The 12,554-nt window shown below is 34.9% G+C and overlaps 1 protein-coding gene across 1 annotated transcript; it reads left to right on the forward strand.

The window, feature by feature from the left end:
* Positions 1-210: 210 nt before the first annotated feature.
* On the forward strand, positions 211-813 carry LOC131642884 (uncharacterized mitochondrial protein AtMg01250-like). The gene has a single exon (XM_058913049.1). The coding sequence runs from the start codon at positions 211-213 to the stop codon at positions 811-813; it is 603 nt and encodes a 200-aa protein (XP_058769032.1).
* The last annotated feature ends 11,741 nt before the right edge of the window (positions 814-12,554 follow it).

The following is a 12,554-nucleotide window of genomic DNA, read 5'->3' on the forward strand; positions in this document are numbered from 1 at the left end:
CCGAGAAGAAATATGGTGGATGGTGTTCTTTTGGTCAACGAAATTATTGATTGGTCGAGAAGGAAGAAGAGAAGTTGTCTCTTGCTTAAGGTGGACTTTGAGAAGGCTTATGATTCCGTATCTTGACAATATCTTAGAGAAACTATGGTGAAGATGGGCTTTGGCATAAGGTGGATAAGGTGGATGGAAGCGTGCATCTTTAGTAACCATATGTCCGTCTTGGTTAATGGTAGCGCAACTAAAGAATTTAAGGTTCACAAGGGTTTAAGACAAGGGGATCTGTTGTCTCCCTTCCTCTTTGTGATAGCCATGGAAGGCTTGACCGCCTTAGTGAAGAAATCGGTAGCGATGGGGATTTTTAAGCCATTCTTGTATGGGGATAATGATAGTGTGGACATCCTCCAATTTGCGGATGATACCATTCTTTTAGGCGAAGCTTCTTGCGACGACATTTGGAATATGAAGGTGATTTTGAGAGGTTTTGAATTGGTTTCCGGGTTGAGAATCAATTTTTCCAAAAGCAATATTTTTGGAGTTAATGTTGGTGAGTGGTACATAAATGCCGCCTTGTCTTTTCTATCTTGCAAGAAAGGGGCGATTCCTTTCAAATTCCTTGGTCTAATTGTGGGGGACAATCCTAGAAGGAAGAAAGTTTGGTTGGATGTGGTGAAAAACATTAGGAGGCGTTTATCTTCGTGGAAGGGTAGAAATATCTCAATGGGAGGAAGAGTCACGCTTATAAACTCGGTATTGAATTCTATCCCTATATTCACTCTATCTTTCTTCAAGATTCCCGAAAAGATTGCAAAATAAATTAGGAAAATTCAAAGTGAGTTCTTATGGAGCGGTAGACTTGATAAAAGGTGCATCCATTGGGTCAAATGGGAGGTGGTGTGCAAGCCTAAGGCGAAGGGGAGTTTGGGGATTAGAGATGTCAAAGAAATGAATAACGCTCTTCTCTTGAAATGGAAGTGGGGAATTCTTCATGATGACGATGCCATATGGAAGAGATTCATCAAGGTGAGGTATGTTTTTCCAAAAATTAGGATTCAAGATAACAGAGGTGTTTTGCATAGAAGCGACGATTCCATTTGGTGGAGAGATATGTGCAACATAAATGTGTTGGATGAAATTCTCGATAATGATTTCTCCGGTTGCTTCAAATGTGTGTGCAAGAACGGTAAGGATACTCTTTTTTGGCATAATAGGTGGTTGGGAGAACAATCTCTTTGTTTCGAATTCCCGGATTTGTATGAATTATCAACAAAGAAGTTTTGTACGGTGGAGGAGGTTTTTGAGTGGAATGGTGGAGCTACTAGGTGGGATTTGGAAGGCCTTTTCACGGCCGATTCTATTCACGGCGCCTCTGTTTCAGCCACGGCAGTAGCTGGCAGCAGCTGGGCTAGGCTGCGCGACTGCCTCCTTGCGTACAGCCCCAGCGAGAATGTCTCCGACACTTTTTTGTGGTCCTTAGCCGATAACAACGAGTTCACCGTTGCGAGCATTTCTTCCGTGATTGATAGCGCTAAGTCTTTTGCTTGGGATTATCAAGTGATCAACTCGTTGAAGGTAATGTGGGATCTTAAACTTCCTCCCAAGATTAAGGTCTTTACTTGGCGCTTTTTCATTGATCGGCTTCCTACTAGAGATCATTTATTAAAAAAAGGTGTAGCTAGTGTATCGTGTCCAAATTGTGTGATGTGTGGCTCCTCTCTTGAATCCTCATCCCATATTTTCTTCCTTTGCCAAGAGGTGAAAGCGGTTTGGAACCATGTCTTCATGTGGCTCGGTATAGCGGAGGACATTAATGCGGAAGATTTCTTTAGGTTCGAAGTCATCCAAGAAAAGGTGATAGGTAGCAAGCGTAGAATCGCTATCAATTTCGTTTGGGTAGCTACTCTTTGGTGTATTTGGCTTATGAGAAATGTCATGATTTTTAGGGGGGGTTTTAGTTTTGAGGTGGTGTGTACTAATATTGTATTTCTCTCTTGGAGATGGTTAGGTTGTGGATATACGAAGTTTAAACCAAACTACTACGAATGGTTTAAAATTCCTTTATCCGACAATCGTTTATCATAGTGCCTCGTTCTTTTGTAAAGGTTGCACCCCTAGTGCGAGCTTTTCAATCAATTGCTTATTAAAAAAAAACGCCGCGTAAGAATATTGAGGCTGCAGAAAACATAAATATCCTCTTTAAAATAGGGATGTTATCTTGTACTAAAATATAAAGACGGAAAGACTAATTAAACCTAAATATCCTCTTTAGGGGGTGCAGTTACCGTGCATAGATAAAAATCTATGCACCGTGCATAGATTATTATGGACTATTGGATCATTTGATCAAATTCTAGATATCAATTGTTATTACTCAATACTCAATATTCACCACTCAATACTCAATACTCAATACTCAATACTGGATTAAAAACATGATCCAATGACTTATGTAGACTTATGCATGGTGCATAAGGAAAATACTTATGCATTAGCCAAAGCCCTCTTTAGGTATCTAACTTGAAATTACAAGTTTTTTATTGTTTTTATTGTTTTTTAAAACATTACTATAGAGGTATAATTTTCTGTACAAATACATTCAGAAATGATATTTTAATAATTTAAAAAAAAAATAAAACTACATAATTTCGTCATAAATTCAATACTTTGATTAGTTTATAAATTTTAAAAGAGGGTATTTTCTCATAATATTGAATAGATATAATATATTAATCTAAAAAAGATATTCATGCAATGAAATATTTCTATTTTTAATTTTATTTGCATTGAATGTAATTATATTAATTATATTTAGTAACTAAAAAAGTCAAATTAAATCTTTTTTGGGTCAATCAAATCAAATCAAATCTTTAAAATAGGAATACAAGTTAACCTATCTGATTTTTTATAAAAAAATAATAAATTTGTGATTATACATATATTTACTATTTTTAATTGTCTACTTAGGGATGCTCTTATCTTTGCTTCTGCATTCTAATCTTATAAAAGGCAATGACAAAATATAATTTGGGTTATGGAGTTTTCCTTCAAATCTCAAGAACAATGTCACAGTTTTCATTTTCTATCTTTATTTTTTTCTGTCTTTCTAATGTAATAGTTTGTTTTGGTTTTAGTGTTGAACTTATTCATCGTGATTCTTATAAATCACCACTCTACAACCCTATCCAAACTAAATCTCAACAAATTACTAATGCTTTACACCGTTCTATCAATCGTGTCAATTATCTCAATTCAGAATTTTCTCTTACTAAAAACAATCTTAAGTCATCTTTGACCTATGATAGTGGTGAGTATCTCATGAGTTATTCTATTGGTACACCACCATTTAAAGTCTATGGTATTTTGGATTCAGGTAGTAATTTAATCTGGCTTCAATGTGAACCTTGTAATATATGTTACAACCAATCATCTCTTATTTTTAATCCTTCAAAATCTCCGAGTTACCAAAATATTCCATGTTCTTCTAGTAAATGTAAATCTACAGAAGTAGAAGTTACATGTTCTAATGATAGAGATGCTTGTGAGTATACATTAGATTATGGTCGTAGTGCAAAAACACAAGGAGATCTTATTTTAGAGACAATTACATTAGAATCCACTTCTGGATCTATTGTCTCTTTTCCTAAAATTATGATAGGATGTGGACACACCAATACTCTTATTTATAAAGGAAAAACTTCTGGTGTAATTGGTCTTGGAAGCGGACCTATTTCACTTATAAAACAACTGGGATCTTACACTAATGGAAGATTTTCATATTGTTTAATTGGTGCTAGAAATGTTAATCGATCCAGTAAGCTTAATTTTGGAGATGCTGCTATTGTTTCTGGTAAAAATGTTGTTTCTACTCCTATGGTCAAACTGGTGGGAAACAATCAAGTAGACTATTACTATCTACATTTGAAAGCAGTTAGCGTGGGAAGTAAAAGAATAACGTACAGTGGGTTTAAGAATAAAGGAGTAAATGTTTCTACACATAACATCATAATTGACACAGGTTCAGATGTAACTTGGGTTCCTCGTCATTTTTATTATAGGTTAGAATCAGCAATCAAAAAAATGGTTAAGCTAAAGCGCTTTCACGATGATAGTGGTGAATTTAACCTTTGTTATAATACCACATCCAAACATCCTCCATCCAGAAAACTAAATTTTCCTATAATTATTGCACATTTTAGTGGTGGAGATGTTAAATTAGATTTTAAGCGCTATTTTAGTTCTTTGTCTAAAGAGATTGAATGCCTTTCTATTTTTCCACATGAACGTGATTCGGGCATATGGGGAAATAATGTACAAGTAGACTATTTAGTTGGTTATGACCTAAACAATCATATTATTTCGTTTAAACCTACTGATTGCTCTAAGTATTGAATTGGTTGTAACATTTACTTGATAAATCAATAATAAAATTGTATTTTGTTTCTTACACATATCATTTTCCATTTTATTTTAAATGATTTTATTTTAATTTCCCTACACATATAAGGTGTCGTTAGAATTCTACATCATACTTATGCAATATGCTTGTAAATTTTTCCCAATTGGTGATAAAAAATAATAATATATCATATATACTATGAACGACATTAATCATGGTATCATATATATTTTTTGAACTACTTACATACCTCATTGAAAATCCTTTAAAAATGGAATGAACATCCTCTAAAAACAAAATATCTGCATAGTAGTTCAGTTACATATATAACTCTACTTAGAGGTATAAATCTTGAGCTCTTTATTTTTATTTGAATATAATCTAAATTTATTTTTATTTATTTTCTTTCCCGAGTCAGGTTTTTTATTTTTTTTTTCTTAAAATAAATTTTATGTTATAAGAAAATATCAATGAAAAGATTGTCTGTAACATGATTTCAATTAAAACCTAAATCAAATTAAAAATAAAAATATATTATGAATGATTATGTTTTAGTATTAAATTTTCTTATTACAGTTTTAATCATTTTAAAACTTTCAAATCACCAATTTTAAACCAAAATGGTAAGAAATCATTTAGATCAATGATCAATTTATATAAAAATAATAACATACATGCAAAATCCACCATTAAACCTTTAGAATTTAGAATCATATAAAAGATCTTACTGGAAGGGATATTAAACAAGAAAATATTAACTTTTTTTATTAAAAAAGACAACAAAAAAAAAAAAAACTAAACAAGTCAAGGCATCTCAAATGATTGTGCCCCCGAAGATGAGTCTGAACAATGAATTTAAGCTTCTCGCCTTAAACCAACTATAACACTACAAAACTATTTGAACTTCTTTCAATTTCAAGTAATTGTTAATTTTTAAAAATTTTAAGCAATTCAAATCATTTAATTGAAATTCATTCAATTTTAAATTTTTTTATTTGGATATATTATTAAAATGATTTATTGTTAAATTTTTTTGGTCATTTTTATAAATTTATAATTTTTGGACCAAATTTAAAATATAAAAAATATGGACTAATTTGTAAATTTTGAAAATTTCAAAGAACCAATTCGTAAATTTAAAAATTATGACGGACTTATTTGTAAATTTTTGAAATTTTAGGAATAAATTTGTAATTTTCATAAAATATAAGGATCATTTTGCAAATTTTGAAAAATTAATAATAAATAATTTATAGAGTTCTTGTTCTAAGGGTTGCACCCCTAGTGCGATTTCTTATATAATTACTTATTAAAAAATAAATAAATAAATAATTTAACATTCAAATTTTGTAGCAAATTCAAACTCTTTCCTTTTTGGTGTAATTTAAAATTCCTAATATTTAACTTGAATAAAATATTTTATAATTTACATCATTCTAACGTATTTTTTATTCAAACAATAAATTTTGATCAAGTCATTTTAAATTCTTAAAAAACATATTTTATCTCATTTAAATGTTTTATCCAAACAAACCCTAAAGTTTAATTTTATGGTTCTTGATTCGTTTCTCTCTCTCTCTCTCTCTCTCTCTCTCTCTCTCTCTCTCTCTCTCTCTCTCTCTCTCTCTCTCTCTCTCTCTCTCTCTCTCTCACTACGCCAAATTTAAGCTGTAGCAGCGCAGCTACTAAAGCGCTTTTAGCAAAAGCGCTCTCGTAGGGTTCGCTAAAAACAAAATTAATAAACAAAGGGAAAATGATGCAAAAAAAGCGCTCTGGTAGGGGGGGGGGGTATGAGAGTGCTTTTAAAAAGCGCTCTGGTAGGGGGGGTATGAGAGCGCTTTTCAAAAGCGCTCTGGTAGGGTTGTCTATTAAAGCGCTTTTCAAAGCGCTGCTATAGGGGGGATTTAATGAGAGCGCTTTTTAGTCAAAAGCGCTGGTATAGACCAGGCTATGAGAGCGCTTTCCAGAAGCGCTTTAGTAGCCTTTATTACTAAAAATTAAAACCAAAAACACGCTTCTCACCGGTTACTGTTTCTCACTTTCTCTCTTTCGTTTTCTGTTCTCTGCACGCGAAATTAAAACCCTCACTGTATCTTCATCATCCTCCATCGCCCTTCCGTCCACCACCATCGGTGCCATCCACCACCGTCGGCGTCCCTCCGTCTACACTCGTTTTCTCCTCCGTCTTCATCCAGAACCTCACCGCCGGTGAGTTTTAGGCTTCATTTTCTTTTGTTATTTTTCTGCCTGCAACTTGTTTGATGAAATGCCTGAAATAAATTTGATAGCATTTCTATAGTAAAACAAATAGATTCATATTAAGTTTATTACATGTTTGATGAGAATGAAGCATATTACATGTTTGATTAAATGTCATTAGAGTGTATTGTTGAGTTTGAATGATATTGTGCTTCTCTTTGAGTTTTGGTTTTGGTTCATGTTCATGGCTGCCCGAGTTCGTTGTGTAAGACATGTTTGAAGTGAACTTAAGTATGTGTTAATAGGTTGGTGTAGTGGCTTCCCGGTTTCTAAGTTAATTGATTCAAAGGTGGTTGGAATTGATCTCATGTTTTAAAGTGGAATTAAGTCATATTTTGTATTGATATTATTTGATTTTGATTCTAAAGACATCGTTGAGCTTTGATATTTGAATATGCATGTTTTTGGTTGATCGATAGATCTTTTGGCTATGGTTGAGTTTACTTTCTTTCATCTTGAACTTGTTTGAAGTGAATTTTGAGAGCCAATTTATACGTATATCATGGTTCTCCGGGATGTTGGTTTAGGGATTTAGAACTTGTTTTGAACCCAATTTCTCATGGTACAATGTGACTTCTTGCATCTTGTTTCATTTTTGGTTTGAAAATTGTGTTAGTTTGTGAGTTTACTTGAATTTGAATGCATTTGACATAATGATACAATGCTGATTTTTTTAAGCTATGGATTATGACCTAATTTTTATATTCTTCAATTAAGTTTTTTATTTTATATTTTTTAGGAATATCTTTGCTAGATAGGGGTTACTTGTGAAGAGTGAAAGTTTGATCTCATTCAAGAAGTTGCTTTCTACTATACAGGTAATTAATTGTTCTCTCTCGCTAAAGTAATATGTTGCGTTTTATTGCTTCTGATTCATTCCATGTATCCTTTGCGTTTTGACAGAAACGCATTATACCGTTCTGTTCCTTAATAATTAGTTGTTTTTGTTTAGCTTAATTAATTAAGACATGAGTGTAATACTCATTATTCCGACATGTGGAATATTCTCTGATTTTTAAGTGATGAACTTACTAACTTTGTAACTTTTAGATTATATTAAGTAATACTCATTATTGCGACATGTGGAATATTCTTGATGTCAATTTCGTTAATCGTTAAGTGATGAACTTACTAACTTTGTGAATTGAATTCGCCATAGGGGTTACTTATGAAGAGTGAAAGTTTGACCGTTTTTGTTTAGCGTAATTAAGACATGGATAAGACATGGATGAAATCAAACCGAGTGTCGAAAGAGTACGAGAAAGGGGTATGGGAATTCGTTGAGTTTGCGGTTGCGCACTCCGAAGACCCGCTTCGAATGTCGTGTCCTTGCTTGGGTTGCTGTTATGGGGGTAAGGTTGACGGGAATAAGTTGGCATCCCATTTACTACGGTTTGGAATTGATAGAAGTTATACATGTTGGACAATGCATGGTGAGAAAAGTAACGGGAATGCTGAGTCGAGTTGTAATAGGAAGTATGCTTCAAACGACGATTGCACAGACACATACGATTGCGATCGAGTCGAAGAGATTGCAGAAGCGCTTGAAGAAGATCTTGCGGATTGTCCCAAAATGTTTGAGAGGTTGGTAAGCGATGCAGAGAAACCGTTGTATGATGGTTGTTCAAAATTCACAAGATTGTCTGCGGTGTTAAAGTTGTACAACTTAAAGGCGGACAATGGATGGTCGGATAAAAGTTTCACAGAGTTATTAGCCCTTATGAAAGATATGCTACCAGAGGATAATGTTCTTCCCAATCGAACGTATGAAGCCAAAAAGATGTTGTCCTCTATTGGCATGAGCTATGATAAGATACATGCATGTCCAAACGATTGCGTTTTGTTTCGAAACGAGTATGTAGCGTTGAATGAGTGTCCTAAATGTGGTGCCCCTCGATATAAGAAAAAGTTGTCTCCTGCTAAAGTCTTATGGTATTTTCCTATAATTCCGAGATTTAGACGCATGTATCATAGTGAGACCGATTCAAGACACTTGACTTGGCATGCAGATGAAAGAATTATTGATGGAAAGTTGCGACATCCGGCAGACTCACCACAATGGATGAAAGTTGATACTGATTATCCTGAATTTGGAAAAGAAGCAAGAAACCTTCGATTGTCATTGTCTACTGATGGAATGAACCCGCATGGTATTCAAAGTATCTCGCATAGCACATGGCCTGTGATTCTTATGATCTATAACCTACCTCCGTGGCTATGTATGAAGCGTAAGTACATGATGTTATCTATGCTAATTTCTGGGCCTAAACAACCAGGGAATGACATGGACGTATACTTGGCACCCTTAATCAAAGATTTAAAGTTTTTGTGGGAGAACGATGTGGAGGTTTACGATCGGTATAGGAAGGAAAGTTTCAACTTGAGGGCGATGTTGTTTGGAACAATTAATGATTTTCCAGCATACGGAAATCTATCCGGGTACAGCAATAAAGGTCAAAAGGCGTGTCCTGTTTGTGAAGACGAAACCGATACGACACGATTGGAGCTTTGTTAGAAGAATGTCTTTCTCGGCCATCGTAGATTCTTAAATTCTAATCATCACTACCGTGGGTGGAGAAAAGCATTCAATGGAAAGGCCGAACATGGTACAGCCCCGCCTTTTTTGTCAGGTGATCAAATTTTTGAAAAGGTGAAAGATATGAGCACTCAGTTTGGCAAGCCTTTTGCACATTCACTTGTCAAGGGTGGGTGGAAGAAGAAGTCAATTTTTTTTGAACTTCCATATTGGAAGTCGTTGTACGTAAGACATTTCCTGGATGTTATGCATATTGAAAAAAATGTATTTGACAGCGTCATAGGTACGTTACTCAATATACAAGGAAAGTCTAAGGATGGCCTTAACATAAGGAAGGACATGGTAAACATGGGAATGAGAACTGAATTGGGACCCGTGACGAAAGGAAGACGAACATATCTGCCACCTGCTGTTTACACTCTATCTAGAAAGGAGAAGAAAACATTGTGTAAGTTCCTCAGTGAAGTTAAAGTTCCAGAAGGCTACTCTTCAGATATTAGAAGACTTGTGTCCATGAAAGACCTCAAGTTAAAGAGTTTGAAGACGCATGATTGCCATGTTATAATGGAACATTTTTTACCAATAGGTATACGTTCTATTCTGCCAGAAAAAGTAAGAAGTGCAATAACTAAGCTGTGTTTCTTCTTCAGGTCTATTTGCAGTAAGGTGGTCGATCCCGCGATCTTACCAACATTGCAAAAAGAGATAGTTGTTACTTTATGTGATCTTGAAATGTATTTTCCTCCCTCGATTTTTGACATAATGGTTCATCTAGTCGTTCATCTTGTGAAAGAGACACAATTGTGCGGACCAGCTTATATGAGATGGATGTACCCTGCTGAACGTTATATGAAAATATTAAAAGGGTACGTGAAAAACAGAAGTCGACCGGAGGGTTGTATTGCCGAACGATACGTTGTTGAAGAAGCGGTTGAGTTTTGTACTGAATATCTGTCAAATGTTCAATCAATTGAACTCCCCAAATCTCATATTGTCGGAAAAAAAGAAGGAAAAAGGCTAATTGGAAATAAAGTTGTGACAGTACCAATGGTCGAACGGGATCAAGCGCACTTGTATGTTCTGCACAATGAGATCGAGGTTGAGCCGTATGTTGAAATGCACAAGGTTGTTCTCCGAGATTTAAATCCAAATAGAAATGAGAACTGGATAGTACGAGAGCACAATTGAAGTTTCATACCGTGGTTTAGGGATCATATTTATTCAAATTATCGTTCAGATCCTGCTTCAGTGACAGAAAGGTTGAGATGTTTAGCCTATGGTCCAAGTGTAATTGTGCTTTCTTATAGCGCATACGCAATTAATGGATACACATTTTATACCAAAGAACAGGATGATAAAAGTACTATGCAAAATAGTGGTGTTACCTTGGTAGCTGAAGCAATGCACATATCAAGTGCGAATGACTTAAATCCGAAATTTGCAAATTTGTCATATTTTGGGGTTATCGAGCGCATTTTGGTGTTTGATTACGCGAAGTTTCAGATTCCTGTATTTGGTTGCAAGTGGGTTGAAAATAATAGTGGCATACGAATGGATAAGTCAGGATTTTTGCAAGTGGATCTCAATAGGGTAGGGTACAAAGATGAGCCTTTCATTCTAGCCTCTCAAGCTAAACAAGTGTTCTATGTCAATGATCCGACAATTACGAAATGGTCTATAGTGCTTTTATCTAACAAAATAGTTGATGAAAACATTGAAGATCAAGGTGATATTGGTGTTGGCATTGAATCTTGTACAAGAAACGATCAAAATGAGAATGAATCTTGTACTAGAAATGATCATAATGAGGGTATTTGGATCAATCCAACCGTCCGCGTTGTTAAGAGACGCGTAGAACACAATCCTACCAAGAAAAGAAAGAGACGTTAGTGATAAAGGTAATAGTATACATATTCCGACTAATTTGCTTTATTCAAATAGTACCGATTGTTTTATTCAATAGTATAGTACTTATTCAATTTTGGTGCATATTCTCGTTTTGTACATAACTTTTGAACCATGTATCCGTTTGTTGACTTCTTTACATGTAACTATACTATTTTGACGATTCCGGAGCTGCTCATGCACTTATCTTTACATTTCGGGACTGTTTTTTTATCGGTTTTGCTTCTGCCCGTAATCAAAAGTCGGGCTTAGGGTCTGAATTTCGGAAAACCGACTTTTTTTTTGAGTCCGTGGGGACGTTTTACCATAGCCATGTAAATTTCGTTCAATTCCGACAACTTTCTTTTTTGACGCTTATTTTGATTTGTACTGATTTCGTTTCCGATTTACTTGTATAGATTGTTAGCTTATTAATAGTGTACTAATGTGCTTTAGTTTGTTTGATACAGGTTCAATGGCTCCGGATAGAGATGCTCCACCTGAAAACTCACAAGGAAACTCACAAGAAAGAGATGCTCAAGAAAGAGATGCTCCGGATACAAATGCTCCACCTGATACTGAAGCAAAAGAAGTTGCACGAGGCATCACCATTATGAAGGGAATCATTCGACATAGAGACCAAGGATTAGTATACCGATTGGAATGGAATTATGAAAATCAAGCAATTGGTCCTAATTCTGCAAAGTTGACAAGTTATATTGGTACACTTGTTCGTATGCATATTCCGGTCTCCGTCGCTAAATGGAATCTGAAAAGTTTAGAGTTGGATGCGGAAAAAAAAGCGATTTGGGACGAGCTTCAGGTATATATCATATATGGGTAATTGTTGTTATTATCTTGACGATAAATTGTTTAAATTACTTATACTAACACACTATGCGTATGTTTTTTTGAAGAGGACTTTTGAGATACCAGATGATCGTAGACGCTACATACTTAGTTTGGCCGGCAAAAGATATAGAGGTGTCATACCCTAATTTTTGACCCCCCTGAGATGACATATCTTCAGGATTTTTCATCAGGTCAAGACAAGTACCCAGAGCAGTCATTTCTCCATCTAGTACCTAATCAAGGATGCTCAAAGACAAGAAAGCTCAGGCAAAGGATCAATCAATACAAAGATTAGTCTCTAATACAATCATGGAGCTCAAAAACTTCACTTTTCTCATCTATGATTGATTAGACATCCAGTCATATGAGTGCAGGTATACTCAGGTCACCAGACTAGAGTTTTTGAGCCTATCAAGGACTAAAATCAGGGATCACATTTGGGAAACCCTAAGAAACCTCAGAGGGTCATTCAAAGACATCAATCATCTTCAAATAACTCATATTACAAGGTCTACTGGACATCACACTTCAATTCAAAGTCTACAGTCATTACTTTCACATGGTCGACAAATTAGGGTTTTGACCTAATTCACCAAGATAGTTGACTTCTGATCAGGGCATGAATCCAAA

Source organism: Vicia villosa, unplaced genomic scaffold (genome assembly GCF_029867415.1).
Source record: "Vicia villosa cultivar HV-30 ecotype Madison, WI unplaced genomic scaffold, Vvil1.0 ctg.006012F_1_1, whole genome shotgun sequence".
NCBI lineage: Eukaryota > Viridiplantae > Streptophyta > Magnoliopsida > Fabales > Fabaceae > Vicia > Vicia villosa.

Coding starts and splice junctions, on each gene's coding strand:
- LOC131642884 (XM_058913049.1), top strand. CDS start 211: ATGTCCGTCTTGGTTAATGGTAGCGCAACTAAAGAATTTAAGGTTCAC.